General features: G+C 48.6%; 6 protein-coding genes across 6 annotated transcripts; 4 read left to right on the forward strand and 2 right to left on the reverse strand.

Moving 5' to 3' along the window:
- Window positions 1-1,742: 1,742 nt before the first annotated feature.
- Window positions 1,743-2,183, forward strand: HD556DRAFT_1357697 (uncharacterized protein). Its single transcript, XM_041302525.1, has 2 exons — window positions 1,743-2,053; window positions 2,127-2,183. The coding sequence occupies exons 1-2, from the start codon at window positions 1,752-1,754 to the stop codon at window positions 2,143-2,145; spliced, it is 321 nt and encodes a 106-aa protein (XP_041162262.1). The 5' UTR covers window positions 1,743-1,751; the 3' UTR covers window positions 2,146-2,183.
- Window positions 2,184-6,906: 4,723 nt separating this feature from the next.
- Window positions 6,907-7,923, forward strand: HD556DRAFT_1357708 (uncharacterized protein; the record flags this gene model as incomplete). The annotated part of the gene is made up of 3 exons (XM_041302526.1): window positions 6,907-6,996; window positions 7,046-7,291; window positions 7,347-7,923. Coding segments are annotated over 3 exons (606 nt in total), but the record flags the coding sequence as incomplete, so codon positions are not given.
- A 5,097-nt stretch (window positions 7,924-13,020) lies between these two features.
- HD556DRAFT_1441169 (uncharacterized protein) lies at window positions 13,021-13,444 on the forward strand (the record flags this gene model as incomplete). Its single annotated transcript, XM_041306249.1, has 2 exons — window positions 13,021-13,225; window positions 13,275-13,444. The coding sequence occupies 2 exons, from the start codon at window positions 13,021-13,023 to the stop codon at window positions 13,442-13,444; spliced, it is 375 nt and encodes a 124-aa protein (XP_041162264.1).
- Window positions 13,445-13,552: 108 nt separating this feature from the next.
- HD556DRAFT_1466028 (uncharacterized protein) lies at window positions 13,553-14,343 on the forward strand (the record flags this gene model as incomplete). Its single annotated transcript, XM_041308362.1, has 3 exons — window positions 13,553-13,655; window positions 13,711-14,076; window positions 14,136-14,343. The coding sequence occupies 3 exons, from the start codon at window positions 13,553-13,555 to the stop codon at window positions 14,243-14,245; spliced, it is 579 nt and encodes a 192-aa protein (XP_041162265.1). The 3' UTR covers window positions 14,246-14,343.
- Window positions 14,344-14,721: 378 nt separating this feature from the next.
- On the reverse strand, window positions 14,722-15,569 carry HD556DRAFT_1233793 (uncharacterized protein; the record flags this gene model as incomplete). Its single annotated transcript, XM_041297621.1, is given in 4 exon segments — window positions 14,722-14,859; window positions 14,909-14,984; window positions 14,996-15,158; window positions 15,224-15,569. 4 exon segments carry the CDS (start codon window positions 15,567-15,569, stop codon window positions 14,722-14,724), a joined length of 723 nt encoding a protein of 240 aa, XP_041162266.1.
- A 1,762-nt stretch (window positions 15,570-17,331) lies between these two features.
- Window positions 17,332-21,164, reverse strand: HD556DRAFT_265106 (Pkinase-domain-containing protein). Its single transcript, XM_041310068.1, has 4 exons — window positions 20,561-21,164; window positions 17,952-20,501; window positions 17,562-17,902; window positions 17,332-17,508 (listed from the first exon to the last, which is right to left on the reverse strand). The coding sequence occupies exons 1-4, from the start codon at window positions 20,996-20,998 to the stop codon at window positions 17,487-17,489; spliced, it is 3,351 nt and encodes a 1,116-aa protein (XP_041162267.1). The 5' UTR covers window positions 20,999-21,164; the 3' UTR covers window positions 17,332-17,486.
- Between the last annotated feature and the right edge of the window lie 118 nt (window positions 21,165-21,282).

The following is a 21,282-nucleotide window of genomic DNA, read 5'->3' on the forward strand; positions in this document are numbered from 1 at the left end:
TCCCACATACCTCCCTGGCTCTACTGCTGCACCAGAGCTTTCCCCTTGCTCACTCATGTATATAAGTAGTAGAATGGCATGTACATACATAAAATGATACAATAGACCGCTTTTTTCATTGTCTGAGAGCTTGTACAGCAGTCTACAGTACTGACTACAATATGTGCATCCCAGGACTAAAACATATTCGCTTTTTTGCCCCTTTAGCAGGGAAGCAATTCTGACTGTATATATCATATATTAGAGTGTTAATGAATATATTACACCGCTTGTTTGAGCCTCTGTAGTGTCCTACATCAGTAGATATGTTAAATTCATGAATACCTCTCAAAAAACATAAACCAGTTCGCATTTTTTAGTGTTTAGGTATATAGACTGGTGAATATTATTTCTAACATCTCTTTACTAGTATATACATCATATCAAGAGTATATGTCAGCAGGATCAGTCCCTAGGGTCATATGTATTGTCATCTTCCTGGTGGTTCACTCCCTGAGAAAATTTTTCCTGCAGCTCCGGCCCTCTAGGATGGTAGGTAGTCTTTTACTATGAACATATGGAATATATTTATCACATAGGTATACCAGAACAATACCAGGATCCTTGTCTACAATCCAAAGTCACTTTTTGCCTACAATGTACCATATTTTCGCATTTTTGAGGTTTTTCACTACATTCTCACTACATAGACTATACCAGCTGTTCATATATCACTTATAGTACATATATGAAGCCTTCCCAAGGCCATGATCAGGCAGAAATATGTCAGAGTAATGATATCAAGCACATATCTCCTATTCTCACTGATAAGAATTCCCAGACATGAATATAGTAAAATATTATGATCAGACTATCTTGGAGTACACTATATATACCAAGTAATACAGTCCTCGACTACCAGAAGGATCCATGAATAATTGACAGCAGGGGAATCCAATAGATAAGAAATAGGTCGTGGGAAAGTCAAAAAGTCCAAACATCGAAAAAGTACTATGCACCAACAGTCTATGCAAGGGTGGTCTGACCATAATAATGCAACAAATTGAGACCACAACACTTCCACATCACCTTTACCTTCACAACATATATTAGTATAGTATATTTAAGTAGTTTACAATGTATTCTATACATTTTTAATGAAATCTTCGCCCTAGACAGGGTTGAAATATAACATTTGCATGATTGTGGGATTTGCCCCTATATCATTGATATCATTACTATGTCATATTTCTGCCTGATCATGGCCTTGGGAAGGCTTCATATATGTACTATAAGTGATATATGAACAGCTGGTATAGTCTATGTAGTGAGAATGTAGTGAAAAACCTCAAAAATGCGAAAATATGGTACATTGTAGGCAAAAAGTGACTTTGGATTGTAGACAAGGATCCTGGTATTGTTCTGGTATACCTATGTGATAAATATATTCCATATGTTCATAGTAAAAGACTACCTACCATCCTAGAGGGCCGGAGCTGCAGGAAAAATTTTCTCAGGGAGTGAACCACCAGGAAGATGACAATACATATGACCCTAGGGACTGATCCTGCTGACATATACTCTTGATATGATGTATATACTAGTAAAGAGATGTTAGAAATAATATTCACCAGTCTATATACCTAAACACTAAAAAATGCGAACTGGTTTATGTTTTTTGAGAGGTATTCATGAATTTAACATATCTACTGATGTAGGACACTACAGAGGCTCAAACAAGCGGTGTAATATATTCATTAACACTCTAATATATGATATATACAGTCAGAATTGCTTCCCTGCTAAAGGGGCAAAAAAGCGAATATGTTTTAGTCCTGGGATGCACATATTGTAGTCAGTACTGTAGACTGCTGTACAAGCTCTCAGACAATGAAAAAAGCGGTCTATTGTATCATTTTATGTATGTACATGCCATTCTACTACTTATATACATGAGTGAGCAAGGGGAAAGCTCTGGTGCAGCAGTAGAGCCAGGGAGGTATGTGGGAATAGTGAGATTATTGGAATATCCCAATTTGGTAATTTTTCCGGTGGTAGCGCTATTCTTGGAAGCCTGAGAATCACCAAAGGAATCAGAAGCCGTTAAGCTTAATTGTAGGGGATTGATAGTTTACAAACAAACTTACAAAACCATACCGTTTCTAGTCAGTGAGTATTATGCTTAATTTTAACAGTATAGCCTGCCCGCCAAACAAATGCTTCGCCTCAAAATGGTCTTCCCAAAACAGAATCCGCCGATCAGGTGCGACAAAATAGTACCTGCATTCTAGTTCCCCGCTATCGTTTGTGTATAAATCAACGGTGAGCTCCATGAGGATGCCTTCAAGGTGACCTGCGAGTTGCGCTTGCTCAAGGAGCGTTCTCACACAAGAAGCAACTGCATCAGAGTTCGACTGCTCGCGTACGTCGGCATCTGTGTACACCGTAATTTCAACTTCGGTTGTCTCCATATCCGCGTCTTTCCACATCAACTGAGGGAGTGAATAAGTGAACAGATATGTTGGAGACAAACTAACCAATTCGCTGGAGAAGTACAGAGTGCCATGCGGATGAATCTGACAATTCCAAGTGATATCGCCTGCTGTGAACTTGTCGGGACTGCCGGAAGCAAGTTGGCATTCATGTCGCGCATTTAGACGGTATGTGAATCGACGTACAATACCGAAAAATCCTTTTGGCCTGGTGAGATCTGGAAACCTGTATCTATCCTCTGCCGATGATTTGCAGGATGAAGTTCTGGATGAGATTTGAAGAATGTTAATACTCGAAACCTAAATTTGAGAATGAAATTTTACTATAACGTTGAACATCACTTGCAGTCATCGGCTTGATAATTAGAGAAGTACCGTTGTCCTGCAACGAAGTGGTGATGGACACAGAAACATGGTAAGACTCGGCTTCTTCGGTAAGCGAGTCATCCGCGTGAGTGTGTACCGAGTTCTGGCCTGCTGAGTGCCTGGACTCGGAGGAGTGGCAGAGGCTTGGGAGGATGGCTACTGATGAAGTATCAGCGTCACTGCATTGATGCCTATGACGACCAGTGCTGCTGCTCGCGTGTGTATCACTTGAATGCATAAATCTAGAAGTCAAAATTATACGCTGCAAAACATAATATGGGTGTAGAGTTTGTCTGGAAAGCCTGATCACCATGCTTCGAAACAATGCCAGCAGTCTGTGCAGAACACAGTATACATTGCGCATGTCTATAGTTCACTGTGAGTGACGCCTGCGTAGCTTATCTTGCTGAAGAGGAGTATTGGTAACAATTGAGGCCTAAGGCTTGAACGAGATTCGGCACAAAATGCGGATTTGTTGAAAAGTCGCTCGCAAAATGCTTGCGAGCGTTTTAAAATTGGTTAGCTCAGGTCTGGCGTCCGTAACTGTTCGTTTTGGTAATGTTGGACCCTGAAGTTGGGTTACGTTGGATCCTGACGCGACTTTTACGCAAGCCGATCTCGTCCGCATCAGTCTCGAGCCCACTGCATAATGTCATTTGGATGCATCAAAACAGGCTAAGTAGCTTACACAACCAACTTGCCCGTGGAATTATGATCATGGTGAACGTAGCGATCCGTACTAGTGAAGCAGAAGAAAGTGCCAAGTCACCCATGCATGCGACGGAGACCTTATGAAATACCTTGCGTGCCCGTTTTCTAATACTGACTTATCGATTTGTCATATTTTTCGTGTCATCTAGCTAAATCATCTACTTACGCTCGAGCACAGCAATTCAGTCCTCTCAGCAAGCAAACAATTGGATTAGATGTGATTTGTTCGAGGTCGCTTGGTGTCTTGATGTTCTAGTCTTGGTATTATTCAGTGATCGCATCGTGGATCGAATGCATGGCGCAAACGTCCATATGCCTTTAATGTTCCTCTTACGCACTTCCGATTCCAGCGCGTGTACGCGCACTCGAAGAACGAAATCTAGATGCAATTAAATTTTATTCAAGACTGTAAGTCAATACGTGACTCCGAACCTTGACATCATCGTATGATAGTCGATGCTGCGCTTGGCTAAAGACATATGAAACTCGTCAAGATCTTGTTGAGGAATTTCCAACCAGACAAACATCGCCGACTTATGGATATGGTGATTAAGTCATACAAAGATGACGCTTCATTGTCAATGTAAAACCTCTTGAGTTACTGGCTGCCAGTAGACGATCGCTATTGTGTTTTAGCCACGACATAGTTGCCCAAATGTCTCACTCTGAGGCATAGCGAAACATTGCAGCGAACAATGAATTAAAAACAATACATTCACACCTGCGATACGTATATAAGGTCGCCACCAGCATAACTTGTGAACCCATTCACCTCCAACCCCTCTTGCTTTATTCGACCTACCATTTGGCTTATAGGAGCAGTTGAGGATGATTGGCCGTGGGGGAGCTTGTGAAATGGAACTATTGCAAGCCCCCTCAAGGACGGTCTTCTCAAGCCTCCGGTACTCAGACGTCGCCACAAATAGTATGCCGACGCGGGAGTGATCGAGTTTTAGGCGTCCCTCAGGTGGTGCGGCTTAAACTTGATCAACTTCGCGCTGGCCGCAAACTTGCATCCCAGAATGTAGTTGCTCTATGGTTTTCCGAAGGTAAATGTTATATATCATGTTAGTGAAATATAATCACTGACTTACTGTGTGCTGCAGGATATAAATTCGATGAGGGCCGGGCTTGTGCTGTAGTAGGTAGATCTGGAAGGTTCATATTTACTCACTTCAGAACAAGGCCGGTCCAGTCAGGCTTCATTATCCTCGTTCTTGATCCGCGGATCGAGTCAAGATTCGAAGATATAGAACGAGGGTAGGTGGAGGTGGAGGGTGCCGTGATCCTTAACGTTCCAATGGGTTGCCTGCAGGTAAATATTGTAGTTTGTCATATCGTATGACAATAGCTTACCATGCGATGCAGGACATTGTGTACGTCCTATAACGGCGACCTTACACTGACATATGTGACCGTTGGGTTAATGTTCGCATTTGTCAGTGTAAGCCCGCCCTGTCAGGCGCAACTTGAACGTGCGAAACAAGGCATCGCACATAGCATGCGCAACAATGTCTGTGCAGGAACTGCGACATAAGACTTATGTAACATGACAGCGCAAAGCTAGTCCTGTCCGTAGCCCCGGTTCATCGTTTGTTGAACATTCCTATAGTGATTGATAATGATAGAATTTGAGAGGAGTCAACTGCCTGGGTGAACAACGGTCACAGGACTAGAATATATCCGAAGCACGATCATGTCATCCACCGACGATAGACGTCTGAGAGATGATTTTTTTGGTGGCGGAGGAGGAAAATGCCTTAAGCACCGCACGGTTAGGAGACACCTTCCTCGTATTATGGGGAGCTAGAGCCAGGAAATCAGGGAAAAGGTTGGAAAGGTGTAAACAGGATTGCCATTTGGCTAGCGCGGTGGCGATGACTAAAAGCATATGTGGGACATTTGGGGACAAGGATTGCATAATGTGATCCACTTGAACAGTGCCAGGGGATAGACACCAAGAATCGAATTGCACCAGTCAAAATATACAGGAGACCTGGTTGAGAGCAAGACTATGAAACGCAATACTGAGAGGTCCATGGAAAATCTGGAGATGACGAACTTACTACGCAGGAATGCAAGCTTGTGGGATAATATGACCGTAATGCCGAAGGATGAATTGTCATGGTTATGTGCTTGATCTGCACAGCCAGTGCTGAAGCTGTGAAGCGAAAGCAACGAAGACGCACCAATAAAAGACTTGAACAACGACTTCCTGACTTGGATCTTCATCAAACGAAACGCCCACTCCATAGTAGCTTTTGCCTTTCTGTGTATGAGTCGAGTAGCATCTGGATTCTGAGTAAGTGATCGATTTGTACGGTAATTGATGGCAAGAGCTAAAATTGTGACGCACCTATTAAGTGAAACCCGAAATCAAAACCGTGGGGCATCCAGCTCCTGCGAAGCACAAGAATTCAGCAACAACGCCTTACCGAAATATCACAGTAGATACCAGCATCGAACACATCCTACACTTGCCCGGTGGACAGCGCGTCGTCACCTATTCCTTGGATGGGTCATTTCGAATCTGGGACTTGAGAGGGGGCACACAGGTTGGGGAGGAATGGGAGGACAAAGAAATAGGAGTGCATGCCATAGCATTATCGCCGGATGGCAAAATCGTGGCAAGCGGGAGTTGGGATGGTGCAGTGAGATTGTGGAACATCGACACGGGCACGGTTATCAAAAAGTGGACGGGGCATACAGAGTTGGTGCATCACACGTGCTGGAGTTCAGATGGAGGGCGAATAGTGAGCGGATCCGAAGATGGAACATTCAGAGTATGGGATGTCGAGAGCGGAAAAACCATCATTGGACCAATGAAAGCAGGGGAATTGCACACGGTTTGCTACTCACCTGATGCTAAGGTGATTGCCACAGGCGGGGATGAGCTGAAAATCTGGAATGCCAACACAGGCGAATTGCTCAAAACACTCCAGGGTTGTTTTTCATGCCTGGAATGGACCTCAGATGGCAAAACGCTTTTCGCCGGGGGATCCAAATTCAACACAGCCACCTGGACTGTCATTGACGTGCGCGAACACTTCGTCTATACCATCTCAATATCCCCCAATGAGTGCATCTTCGCAAGCACATCAAACTTCTGGGACAACACAATACAACTATGGAACTTTGAAACCAATCAACCCATCGGAGTACCACTTCACCATAAACACAGGGTGAACTCTGCGACCTTTTCTGCAGATGGAAAGTTCCTCATCACTAGCTGCCCCGACGGCCACATTTACACATGGGATGTTTCCGCTATCATCAAAGAAGCTGGTCTTCTGTCAGACATTGTAGGCCTAAACACATTTCATTCTCAATGACACTGACGGCGGATCTGCTCCCTCAGGTTGATGCTACACCGCGACCAGCTCCAAAGGTGAAAGATGCTCCTCGAATACCTCTAGGGTTCTTTGACGATGCACTGCGAGGGGATAATGTATGCGATCTCCATCTAATATTCAATGCTGTGACCGATATGTTGTCAGCTGCGCATTCGTCTATCCCAATCCCATGAGCTACATGACCGCCCCGCTCCAGCACCACGTCAACACACCCTCAGTCCCTTTTCCTCATTCTGGCGCTCCGAGTCACATGGGGCAACTGAGCGCGACACTCAATCCCGATCCCGACCTCTCAGCTGGACTCGAAACCTAGTATCTCGTATACGCAGACGAGATGGATCAGACATCCAGTTGCGAGAGGTCGAGGTCCCTTACACAGCGGGAAAGCCTGTGCGTTTTGTTTCCATCTTCTCCACTGACCATCCACTGACTCTTTTTCTCCCAGAGGAACCATCACGCGAGGAAGAAGCTAGCCGCCAGCTCGTCTCGACCTTCCAATACTCATATCACACAGCAACACAGCGCGACAACAAAGAGTACACCACCATCGTCACAGCAACTACCACCCATTTCGACTGCCCCGACACCGTCCATTGTCTCTGGTACCGCTGAGGCAACGGGAACAACCTCACGTCCTCATATCACCGTTACTGGATGGCGTGCTCGTTTTGTTGGCTGGTTGTGTTGTATGCCTATTCAAAGCGGTCAACATTAATATTAGTGACACAGTCCAGCTACTGCATTGGCTACCAGAACGACATCGCGACGCAATATCACTGTCGTACAGGCCGGATGCTGGACACGTTTCTTACTCCTCGCTGACATTTTCTATTGTCTCATATCATTCTCGTAGACCTCCTCCACTGAGTCGTTTTTTTGTGATCCATTTCTGTCTGTTGAGATATAGACTCTAGTCATTACTTGCTAGTCTAATGGGGCCCACTTCATCATTGTACTGTATTTCCTACTATAATGTTTCGTTCTTGACATGGCAATTCTTAGTGCGAAATTCCTGGTAGAACGTTGTGTATGATGCATCATACACAACGTTCTACCAGGAATTTCGCACTCAGTCCTTGTCGATGCTAGCGACATTCTTGCAATTGAACGAATGCTGCAGTGAGCGTATTTTGACTCCTGCTCAAGTGCTCTTGTGGTTGGTCATGTGCGTGTTATCCGTCTTGCTGGATCTCTCACGCAACGACCTGGAAATGGACTGGGTTCAAGGCTCCCTTCATATGTTACCGAAATCATTGTCCTCGTGGCGCTCTGTTTCTTGATGTATTGAGATACGGTGTGTCTGACCGGAAAATACTTCCTCGGAGTCGGTTGCCGTAGTATAATTCGCGAAATAGTGTCAATGCTGTATGAGGCCGCTAACATCACGATCAACTTCCTGTGGGGAGCAAGGGATCCACCTTTTATTTGAGACACATATGAGCAGCGCGATGTGTTGCTCATCCAGGACGGTCACCGTCGGGAGTGGTAGGATGTGGCATTGTTAGAGTACTGCCACAACTGAGTGTTATGAGCGACGTCGAGCGGATACTAGCAACTATTCGAGCAGAAACACTAGAGATTGACTAGATTGCACGTGAGAGTTATCCGGGGAAGCTAGGATGGTGCTGGGTTTGTAGTATCGTCTGCGGCATTGTTAGAAACGGCTACATTGCATTTCAACAACCACCCAGACGGTAGTACCACGATAAAACTTAGCCACAGCACTCGGGCTACGTCGTCCGTCATATAGTGGTGGTTCTGGGTCGCCGTTCGTTATTTGCGCCAGTGGTAGCGAGTGGTTGATATAATATCCAGATGATCCCAAAATTACTAATGCTCCCACTCGCCCCTCGCGGGGTTTCAGGGTTCGAGGTCTCGACCATTTTGAAGATGAGATGTATACGAAAGGAATTGATGAATGCATATATGCGAGAACCCTCCACTGAAAAAGAGGAGCAAGATGGGGACGATGAGAGTAAAGAAAAGACTCAGAGACGCACCTTGTATGCGCCACTCGATTAGTAAGCCATTTCCTGATCATGACGTTACCCAAAGGTCTACCGACCCTCCAATCGTCTAGCTCAAAGAATTGGACACGTCCAGACAACGTGTTTTGTACTGACCACACAGGAGAATCCTTTATAAGCTGCACGACTAACCCAGCCTTACGTGGACCAGCAACAGACCATGTGCCCATCCTAAGCATCCTCGAACTCGAACTCCCCCAAGCGACGACTGATATCAAGCACAACTACCGTGAAGCAGACTGGGAAGTATTCAACGAGGAACTAGAACTAGAGTTGGACAAGATCCTACCAGCTCAACCGCTCATTACGGAAGCCGAATTCCAGACTGCGGCACGCACTCTTACGGCCGCAATCCAAGCAGTCATAGAACGAGTCGTCCCCAAGTCCAAGTCCAACCCCCACTCCAAGAGGTGGTGGACCAAGGACCTAACCATCATGCGTCGCGAGGTCACGAAATTAAGCCATCTCTCGTACAAGCACAGAGACTTTGCAGGCCACTACAGCCACGAGGAGCACCGAATCAAACGCAATCAATACGCTGAAGCCATCAAACGGACCAAGAAGGACCACTGGATCGAATGGCTAGAGGACCTCTCAGGTAATGACATATGGACTGCTAACAGATACCTTACAGCAACAGCTAGCGACGGAGGCTTATCTAGAATCCCCACCCTCAAGCGATCAGGCGGAGGCACAGCCGACACCAACAAGGATAAGAGCGAGGCCTTAGCACAAGCTTTCTTCCCCCCCCCTCCAGAACACTCATCAGTACCGGAAGACTACAACTACCCGGACGCCGTCCCTACCCCGGCACCTATATCTATGACGCAGATCGAGCGTAGCATCTCAAAGTTGAGCCCATACAAGGCCCCAGGCCCTGATGGGATTTGTAATATAGTATTCAAACGTTGCACATACTTACTCCAACCTTACCTTCTCCATTTGTACAGGGCCGTATTCACACTCAAGACGTACTATAACCCATGGCGCGACTTCATAACTGTTGTCCTACGAAAGCCGGGTAAACCGGACTACACAGTAACGAAAGCCTTCAGACCGATAGCGCTTCTCAACACGACCGCCAAGCTATTGACTGCCATAGTAGCAGATGAAATGACCTACCTCCTAGAACGACACAACCTTCTCCCCAGCACACACTTTGGAGGCAGGCCGGGTCGCTCAACGACAGACTCACTCCATCTACTCGAAGCCACGATCAAGGACGCATGGCGCCAAAAGAAGGTAGTATCTGCTTTGTTTCTAGATATAGAGGGAGCCTTCCCGAATGCGGTTACTGACCGGTTACTACACAACATGCGTACCAGGAGACTCCCAGAAACACTGGTGAGATTCACGGAACGACTGCTGACAGGAAGGCGCACGCAACTCAAATTCGACGGACACTTATCGGATTGGATCCCTATTACTAACGGTATCGGACAGGGCGACCCTCCTCTCTCAATGATATTATATATCATATACGACTCGGACTTGGTAGATATAGCCAAGGGTCACACGAAGACTGAACGCACCCTTGCATTTGTAGACGACACGGCATTTATAGCCATCGGGAAGACCTTCCAAGAGACTCACAATACATTGAAGAACATGTTGGAACGTAGAGGAGGAGGCTACGAGTGGGCCCTAGCGCACAATTCGAAATTTGAAACGTCTAAGTTCGCACTAATGGACTTTTCTCTGAATTCAGCTAAAGACCGGCCCCCACTAATCACGCGCGGTACCACGATCACGCCCACCGCGACACACAAATTCTTGGGAGTTATATTGGACGATGCGCTCAGATGGCAAGCTCACATAGCCTACACCATAGCGAAAGGTACAGCCTACGTCTTCCAACTTCACCGGCTCTCCTCCACGTCCAATGGTATTCCACTCTCCCTGATGCGTCAGCTGTACCTATCCGTAGCACTACCGAAAATGCTCTACGCAGTCGACTTATGGTTTCGCCCTTTGTTTGTCGGCAACAACGACAAACCTCAACTGGGATCGATAGGAGTAGCCCGTCGTATAGGCCGAGTACAAAGACTCGCTGCCCTAAGTATTACAGGCGCCATGAGAACCACCGCTAATGATACCTTAGAGATTCACGCAAAGCTACTCCCGATGGAACACCGGATGCAAAACCTATGCTATCAAGCCGCAATACGACTAGCCGCGCACCCGAAGTCTCATCCGCTAAGCGAACCCGTCCGTAAAGCAGCCAAGAAGTATGTCAAACACCACCGCTCATCCCTGCATCATATATATCATGCCGCTGAACTCGACATCAACTCGGTCGAGACCATCAAACACAGCAGACGTCCCCCGAATGACAAGAACTCATACTCTACCCACATCGCATCGACAAGAGAACTAGCCATAGCAGCCCATAATGCTAACAACGATGAAGTAAAGGTCTACTGCGACGGGTCAGGGATAGACAAGAAAGTAGGGGCGGCGGCAGTACTGTACAGAAGAGGAAAACAACGCCCGAGTATCCTACGCTACCATCTTGGAACTACTGACGAGCACACAGTCTTTGAGGCAGAAGTCGTCGGTTTAACGTTAGCAGCTCAGTTGATCTCGCAAGAAGAAGATATCACGTATCCCGTCTCCATATTCGTCGATAACCAGGCATCGATTAAATCCGGTGACATCTTCTCCACCAAACCAGGCCATTACCTGACAGACCATTTCCGTAGTATATTGAATCAACTTAAGAAAACCAGCCGCAACCGAAACTTCAAGGTCAACGTTCATTGGATCTCAGGGCACGATGGAGTAGAAGGAAACGAGAAGGCAGACAAGGAGGCTAAGATAGCAGCAAAGAACCGCAGGGACAACAGCGCCACGCACAGACTGCCACCATACCTTTGGAAGGGAGTCCTCCCCAGTAGCCTGTCGGCGTTGAAACAGGCCCAGAAGAAAGATTCATCGAACCGCTGGAATAGAATTTGGCTAAAGTCCCCAAGACACGCTCACGCTACCTCCATCGACCCCAAGCTCAACGCTGCAAGCAAATCGTTCATCTCGCTAGTTCAACATCTACCTAAGCGGCACATCAGTTTAATGCTCTGGCTCCGCACCCGCCATATCTCACTCAATCAACATCTGCATCGCATTGGAAAAAGCATGTCCCCCAACTGCCCTCACTGCGTCGACACCCCAGAGACCGTCCAACACTTCCTCTTATCCTGCCCGCAATACGCACGTGAGCGTCACACACTCACCAATGTCCTCAAACGTCGCGCACTCTCCATTTCATACCTGCTGTCAGATGCCAAAGCCACGGACCATATCATTCGATACATTAACAGTACAGGACGCTTGAAACCCACTTTTGGTGATGTCCCTCCCAGTACTCGCAAGAAATAGATAACGTCAGTTTGCCCCACAGAACAAACAAACATCCTACGCGTGCTTGCAACCCATGCAAGCACCTGGTAGCACTCGCTGACACAGGGCAACACGCGCCAACCCAAGGCCAATCTGGAGATCAGTCGGAAGGAGACACATGAGTTGAGGAAGGGCTAGAACTTTCGTCGAAGAGCCACACGGTACAGCAGGGATCAACTCGCAGCACGTCGCGCCAGCCCAGTCTTACCTTTACCTTTCTATCCGCGCTCCACTTACTCCCCTCGTACAACGATCGCTCAGGCGGTCCGAGTATTTGTATATCCATTATCACACGTCAGGCCTACATACAAACGAGAAGTATCAGAAACGGCCCCGTGGAGTAGTAGGCTCGTGCACCTAAAACAGCCGGCGGGAACGGCGGACCAGTAGAGGCCATACCTCTATTGGGGCATTTGCAGAGCCGGAGACACGGCAGGGGACACAGGTGTCCCCCTTTCCTAGATAGAATTGTCCTACATAGGGTATTGTACCCCAATCGGACAAAAATTGGATTAAAAAAAAAAAAAAAAAAAAAAAAGCCATTTCCTCACTCGCAGGCGCTCGAACTGTCTTGCTTGAATACATCGTTCATGTGTCTGAACATCTGTCTCTTTCAGTGAACTCGGATACCTGAGTGGTAAGATGTCTTAACCATTAACTTGCGCCGTTCTCATATTTTTTGATAGGAGACCGCCGATGCCTAGCCCTAGTGCGCCTGATCCACCGCCACCGCCCGAGGTGCCTCCCCCACCTCTTGATGAACCCGGACCCCCTTATCCATCATGGCGCACACTCCGCAACACGAGTCGCTCTCACAAGCCACGTCCAGACCAGCCACCGCTCCCTGAACCTGGTCCTGCACCTATGGGGGAGCCTGTGCATTCCTGGGTTACCTGGCATCGTGAGTATCGACTTTTCATTGCATCATTTATTGACGCCATGGATACTAGCAGACCCTTCACTGGCACCTACGCCGCCGTCGATTGGGCCTCACCTGATTGCACCTGACGATGGCAGTCCTGGTCTCTTCGGACCTCGCTCGCCACGGACCCCTGAACTTGGTCCTACACCTATGGGGGAGCCTGTGCATTCCTGGGTTACCTTGCATCGCGAGTATTGAGTTTTCATTGCATCATTTAAGAAGGTGAATTGACGCCATGGATGCTAGCAAACCCTGCACTGGCGCCTACGCCGCCGCTCATTGGGCCTCACTTGATTGTACCCGACGATGGCAGTCCTGGTCTCTTCGGACCTCGCCCGCCACGGCCCTCTGAACTTGGTCCTGCACCTATGGGGGAGCCTGTGCATTCCTGGGTTACCTGACATCGCGAGTATTGAGTTTTCATTGCATCATTTAAGAAGGTGAATTGACGCCATGGATGCTAGAAAACCCTGCACTGGCGCCTATGCCGCCGCTGATTGAGCCTCACCTGCTTTTACCTGACGAGGGCAGTCCTGGTCTCTTCGGACCTCGCTCGCCACGGACCCCTGAACTTGGTCCTACACCTATGGGGGAGCCTGTGCATTCCTGGGTACCTGGCATCGTGAGTATCGAGTTTTCATTGCATCGTGAATTGATGCCATGGATACTAGCAAACCCTGCACGGGCGTCTACGCCGTCGTCGATTGAGTCCAACCTGATTGTACCTGACGAGGGCAGTCCTGGTCTCTTCGGACCTCGCTCGCCACGGCTCCCTGAACTTGGTCCTGCACCTATGGGGGAGCCTGTGCATTCCTGGGTTACCTGGCATCGTGAGTATTGAGTTTCCATTGCATCGTTTAAGAAGGTGAATTGACGCCATGGATGCTAGCAAACCCTGCACTGGCGCCTACGCCGCCGCTGATTGAGCCTCACCTGTTTGTACCTGACGATGGCAGTCCTGGTCTCTTCGGACCTCGCTCGCCACGTAGCTACCGGTAAAGACTCATTGCCTCGTCACAAAATAGAGCCCAGGAGCTACATTCTATGCATCATATCCTATGACAGTCTTGATGACATCTAACCAGTATATTTCCCCCTACCTTTGTCTTGCTCTTCATCTGTCCTCCCCGTATCTACTACTGCACCTGCTTTGATTTTTGTGTCCGTGCTCTGCTCCTGGTTGCGTTGTATATTTTGTGATCTCATCGTATAGCTTCTCTGGAGCTGGACTCACGTTCTATCAAATTTGCAAATGGATGCACACTTATGACTTTCGAACTGCAAGTCATGAGGTTTTGGCTGATGAGTCGTGGCTATCCGAAGATGTAAGTATGAATGTAGTACTGGTGCTCAGTGAAAAATGCAAGTAATAAATACTAGTTGTACATGATTGACTGGCAATCATCGGGCGAACATGAAAGCCCCTGCTGCTGAGGGTGTTCCTGGTAATGAGGACGGTGCGACCACAGAGGGCGTCACTGGGTCGCTTCTTGGGCGATGGCGCCCTCTAGCACCAACTTCAACTTAGTTGCAAGTCCCTCTGTAAGAAGAGTCGGGCCATCAGAAGTGCAGAGGCGATAAGATGACATGGACTGGTACGTGTCGGGAAGAATCTTCCAAGAAGCTGATGAATAATATTAAGCAGAACGCATCAAAGCTCACTTCGCTATCCTGCACTAATACAGAGGCGATGATATCATCTGGGTCGCCTATTCTGCCTAGGGCTGGAAGGTTGCGGCTGTCTGAGACAATGTTCGTGGTTCTAACCGAACGTAAGCAGAGTTGGAGCATCGCATACCGTGTATATGCATCCAGCCTTGTTGTAATTGCAGTGCAGCGTTGATCCAAATATCGTCCACGTTTTCCTGTAACCCGGTTTGGATTGCCTCGTGCATGATTATGCGAAACTTGGCTGTGCAAACAGTCAGTTCAGTTGGTATGTGAATCAATAGGAACAATTTACTGCAAATAACATACGGTTCTCTACGAAATCATTTAACCCGGCTTCCGCGTCCGCTTCCCCTGCAGTCTCTGCGGGTAACCATCCCATGACAGAGCACGAATCGGGAGTCGATGGTAATTGAGTGAGGAAGGAAACTGCATAGGCTGAGCCTACCATTGGAAGCGAAATGGGGTGGTAGAAGAAGTCGGGACGAGATGAATCCGATATTACTGAATTGGAGGTTGAGTAGCGCGCGAAGAGAGCATGCGTGCGACTGGTTGGAGACGCAACTCGGGAAGCCGCGTGCGCTGAGGGGAAACGGACGGAAGTGAAAGGGCTGAAGGACCTCCTACACAGCAGTGAGCTGAATAGTCGTATCATGCACATAGTTTGGCAGTGTCGTCGCGTTAATCGATGTCCGTAGCATGTTAGGCAGTATCTGCTGAGTCGCGAGGATATAACCACCTTGAACTTGAAGTTCGCAAAGCCGATTTTGATTTGCATCACGTCATCCGCAACCGGACACAACTTAATCAAGGAAGTTCCCGCTTGGACTTGGGGAAGTCCGAAGCGCTCATATCTAAAGTTGATTCTAAACCCCATCCTAGGCTACCATGACGGACAAGATCTCGGATCTGCCAAGCGCATTCAAGTTGGGCCTCGACTCGGGTGGTTTTACTTCTAGCAGATCCCCAAGATATTCACGCTAAGTTGTTGAACCTAGCAGGCCCGACACAGAACATGACGAAAGCGAAGTCATGCCAGCCGTCTGAGTCACCCTCGAGAACAAGCTGGTCGATGTGCAGGAGCAGCGTATGCCAAACTCTTTTGCCATTACTGTCACGGCTCGGAGAAAACTGTAACTCGTCGGGTGGGTGGCCCCGGAAGGTGGGACTATCGGGACAATATTTGCGATGTTTTCTTTGCAGTTTGTCGATGTCCGTCGTGTTCATACAACCTGTGGTACTGCCACCAAAACCAAGTCCACCGAAATGAAGACCCTGTACGAGCTGAAGGCAAAGAAAATCGAAGAATATCAAGGTTCACAACTTTCGCTTTTCAAAGTCTCGACAATGAAAACCCCGCCATCAGTCCACATTACACAATATGAGCCACTCGATCAAGTTGTCGATGGGGATATTTTCCGGGATCCTTCATCAGGCTCCTACCTGCATCTTAATCTTTAAGACTCGTCATTTTGCATCCCAGCCTTGCTCAATCTCCTGCTATAACACGTCATTCAGTCACAAATGCCCACCAGTTTGGACAGTATCCTGACCTTGGATCCCGCGACCACTTCCACCTCCTCGCCTTCCAGTACAGAACCACACCCTGTGCCATACTACGCGACCTGGGGCGATTTAGTGGACGACTACTACAGGATGACTCCAAGTTTGTTGCCTGAGGACAGCTCGGACTTGCTCCTCCCTGCACTCCAAGAATCTCGATTGTCACATGCAGTTCGTATCCAGCTTCTACAAGACAGTCAGATCGCTCTAGATCTGTTGTTTGAGGACGTTGAGACAGACGACCGCATGAGCAAAGAGGTTTCCAAACCACCGTATTCGCCGCGGGGCTGCCTCGCGCCCCCGCCGGACTATGTCCCATTTTCGCCGGAGGGCTACATCAATGAACCCCTCATCTACTTCTTGCCGCAGGACTTGATGCCGGCCTACCACTGCCTCCCACACCCACCGAGCTACGCCTCAGTTCTACCACAGTAGCTTCGGGTTGTCGTGTTCCATGACTTCTGAACCTTATTCATCTCGTACACCCTAACCCCAAACACGTCATCCATCGGTCGTTCATGCACACCTACTAAGGATGGAGAAGTGGAATAAGCGTCGAGAAGCAGTTGAAGAATGGAAGGATGGTGTATGACGTAGATAAGATCTCAATATTTGTGTCGCGTGAATTATGTACATTATCCATTCCTTGAGGGTAAATAAGAGTGGTCCGAGTGACACATCGTATATACGGTACAGCATAAACTTGAATTGAGATTCGCCAAATTATAACTAAGGAACGAAGACAAGGATGGATAAAGGGAGAAAAAGATGAAATTTTATGACGCTGACTGAAGGCTCAGAAGGTGCGATGATGGACTTAATGCAGAAACCAAGGAGCTACGATAGCAATGAACACAAGTGGAATGAAAACTAGACCAGACAGCGACGTAAGGGAGACATAAGGCAGTACGTCTTGAGGCAGGAGAGGGAGATTACAGCACGAGTAGGGTATCGGTGGCGAGCAGTGGGCATGGATGCGTGTCGATGGCTTAGGGTTCCAGCCCTGAAATTATCGCTGTAGATCGGCACGCCTATAAACTAGATCAGTGAATGTTCAAATGACAGCCAAAGCAGCGGGACGCACTCTCTGATGGTGTCATACAAGAACTTGTAGCTCCTGAGATTACCTTTCAGGCGACGAATGTCAAGGCTATACGTGTCTTTCAAACGATCTATGCGTGTCAATTCGATTGAGAAGCGAACTTCATCCCCTGCATCTTGGCTTGTATCACCATAAATTGCCTCATGAGTGCCCGTTTGTGAGTCGACTGGTGATGAAGCCGTGGCGCCAGTGTCATCGTCCATCGAAGCTTGGGATGGCGCCACGCCTGATACCTGGGAAGACTGCCTGCGCATAAGCAAGCCTTTGAGCATCCCTCCCGCAGACGATGAAGTCGATGGCACAGGCAATCCGCGCTTGTCAACCTGGCCATCAAAATTAGAGCAATCCACAACATCGACCGGTTGAACTCACCCCATTCGATGCTGCAGACCCAACCATCGTGAACGCAGCCAACCCATTACCACTTCCAGTGAATCCCAAGCCAATAGCACTGCTCTTCTTCCTCTTCGCACGGATACAGCGGTACTTGTATTCGCTCTCCGCTTTGAGCTCGATGCCCATCCCCTCCAGTACCTGGCATACGTGTTTGATAACTTCGGGGGGAGGCCTGGTCGTGATAGTGGTCTGGTCGACAGCGCCATGATGGATACGCAAAACATCTTTTGGCGACGACGAAGACGAGAACATGCGGCCGGCTTTGCTGAACGAGAAGGATGCGTCCTGTGCGGGATGTGTTCTAGATAGATCCGCGTTTCTGATCTCCACTCTCGAGGTAGGACTGGGAGAAGGATACTCTGTCCTACGATAGGCAGACATTTCAGGGGAATCGTCTGGCACGTCCCTGCCAGCCTTGGCGGTACTCTTCCTCCGGAACCATTGCATGACGTTCCGTGCCTTCGTCGTTGAAGCTGCCATATCGCCAGTGGGTCCGTCCTGCACCTTGCCCAGAGTGGGGAACACAGCAGTTTGCTTTTGAGGTGAAGTAACAGCAGACGGGGGAACGCTCTTCTCGTTGTCCTTAACCGGCGTGTCACCAGCAGGCGTCTTCTTTGAGAGTGATTTGATTGAGCGGCTGAAGGGCTCGACGATAACGGTGAGGGTGTTACGCCGGTTCTTTTTGCTTGCCTCGGCATCAGTGATGCTGTTGGATCCCCCTGGGCTGAGGAGCGAAGACTTGGACTGAGAGGTTGGGACATCGCTGACGCTGTTCTGCGCTGAACCTCTCCTCTCCTCTACGATGGAGGATGCCCCAGCAGCAGAGCTCTCCGACGGCACACGGGATGTGGATCCATTGGCTGCAGCTTGCTCACCATTTGTACCAAATATCTTGCCCAAACCGAACTTGTCGATGGAGAGACCTTTCCGATGGCGGCTAGAGGCAGAGCCCGTTGAATTGGTTCCGTTGCCTGTGTTGACAGACCGAAACGACTTGTCCTCCGTGGACATAGGGGGACTTGCTGGAGAAACTGAGACGGTGGGTGTCCGATTTTGCGCAGCACGTAAGGTCGACGAAGACAATTGAGATGGTTGGTTTCGTGAGGAAGGTGTACTGGCTGCAGGAGGGGCAGGAAGCGGTCTTGGGTTTGTATTGAAGGAAGAGTCGTGACTGGACTTCTGCTTTGCAGGAGTACTGATGTTTGGGGTGGGAAGGATGCGATCTGAGGTACCTGTCTGTGAGCTGTCCTTCTTGGTGATAGGCTGACTGAAATGTGGAGCAAGCTCCGGCATCGGAGCACTGTGGTCGGCATACTCGACCTGGATCGTATGTCTATCAATTGTGCCCTTCTTCTTTGTGGGATCTGGTTGGACAGATGACGGAGGACCGTTACGAGAAGATAGGGCTCCTTGAGAGCTACCTTCTCTACTGCTCCTTCCAACCGACGGTGTGTCATCAGGCTTGGAGATGGTAACGGGGATATGAACAGCATGTAGAGATGGTGCGAAGGGATCATCATCATTGGACGATTGTACTGTCTTCGGCATAACGACGGCAGAAACTGTGCCTTTCCGGGAAGCGGGAACAGTATTGGCGGGAGAAGACGAGGAGTAAATGGACTGGTCTACTGAACTGTCATAGATCAGCTCCGGCTGGCCAGAAGGTTGGTCTCTGTATGAGTGGCTCCTTGGCGGTGGTGCGGAGGTGACCGCGCTGTTTAAGATCCCTTCAACCCGTGCGCTCTGCGTCCGTGACACCTTGGCAGGATCTTTGGCTGCAGCGGCTGCCGCCGCCTGCCTCATTTGCCTTTGGTATGCCAGTCTCCTCTGCTGGTGCTGTTCCATTGCAACGTGCTCCAGGTCATCCACGGTCTTCTCAAAGAGATAGGAATATGTTGATAGCCATGGATGTGCCATGATGGACCGCAGATCAGCACGCCGTGTGGGATCGGGGACTAGCATCATAGAGAGGAGATCTCTGGCTTCCGCGGAGACATAGTCGGGAAAAGAGAGGGGTGTGTTGACGATGTATTTATATAACAGATTAATGTTATCACCGTCAGGGTTAGCAGGGTCATCGTCGAAAGGAAGATATCCCGCGAGCATGGCATACAATATGACGCCACAGGACCAGATGTCGACGGCAGAACCGACATAAAGCCCTTCCGAGATCACTAACTCTGGAGCGGCATAACAAGGTGAACCACAGCTCGTCTGCATGAGGTCATCTGCACGATGCTCGAAGCGATTGGCGAATCCGAAGTCAGTGATAATGACATTACGGTGGCGATCGAGAAGCAAATTTTCAAGCTTGAGGTCGCGGTGAACGATCTTCTTTTGGTGGATGTACCAGACGCCCGAAATTAGCTGAGAGAAGAGCTTGGCAGCATCTTTCTCTTTTAAATACCGATGAGCCAGGATGTGATCAAAGAGCTCGCCGCCGGAGGCATACTCGAGAATTATGCCGATATATTTGTCCGTTTCGATTACGTCGTATAACCGAACGATATTGGGATGCTTGAGGGTCTATGAATGGACGGTTATCGGCATCATGGACTCGATTCTAGAACGTATGGAGTTCTTACCCGAAGAACCTCGATCTCACGCTCCACCTTGGACATCCGCACAGAGGTGTCTATGTTGCCTCGCCGTATAAGCTTGACAGCGACTTCTTCTCCCCATTGACTGTGTAGCCCCAGCTTCACTTTCCCAAACTCTCCTTCGCCAACAGTTTGAAGTAAAATATACGGCCCAAACTTAGGAATGGTACGCCTTGGGTGTGCCGCAGTATATGCCACAGCAGCTGGGTGCGAGTAAACATCACGATAAGCGGGCTGATCTTCGGCTTGCTGCTGCAGTTGCTGCTGCGAAGAGACCACTTGGTGTGATGCTCTTTGTCTCCGTGACGTGGACTGTGACGTGGTTACAGGTGATGGCTGCACAGACACAGACACAGTACGCGAAGCGCCATGGTGTCGAGAAGGACCTGCATAAGAATTGTCTGGGATTTGAAGACTGTCCATAAGAGCGAAGAGAAACTGGTGAAGCTCGCAGTTAGACTTTGTATATAGTTCGACCCGAAAGCTGGCCACTCTTTACAGATACATGTAAAAACAACACAGCCGCGTGGGGATTGCTGGACTGCCCGAACATAACTAAAAGAGACAAGGATGAGGACTCACAGCTTCTTCTTATACCCGCTTCTGATAGTATGTACTGCAGCTCAGATCTTTAGTTTTAACCAGCAGTTACGAAGGATGACAGGATGGGTGATAGATGCAAAGAATGTTGATATTCGAAGGCTTGA

The sequence above is a fragment of the Suillus plorans genome (assembly GCF_016647745.1).
Source record: "Suillus plorans strain S12 chromosome Unknown HD556scaffold_17, whole genome shotgun sequence".
Lineage (NCBI taxonomy): Eukaryota > Fungi > Basidiomycota > Agaricomycetes > Boletales > Suillaceae > Suillus > Suillus plorans.

Bases quoted from the DNA above. Each gene is read 5' to 3' on its own strand.
- HD556DRAFT_1357697 (XM_041302525.1), top strand. From the start codon at position 1,752: ATGATATATACAGTCAGAATTGCTTCCCTGCTAAAGGGGCAAAAAAGC.
- HD556DRAFT_265106 (XM_041310068.1), bottom strand. From the start codon at position 20,998: ATGGACAGTCTTCAAATCCCAGACAATTCTTATGCAGGTCCTTCTCGA. The intron at 20,502-20,560 runs GTAAGAACTCCA...GTCCATTCATAG, and splicing joins GTGAGATCGAGGTTCTTCGG to ACCCTCAAGCATCCCAATAT. The intron at 17,509-17,561 runs GTGCGTCCCGCT...TCTAGTTTATAG, and splicing joins TTGTATGACACCATCAGAGA to GCGTGCCGATCTACAGCGAT.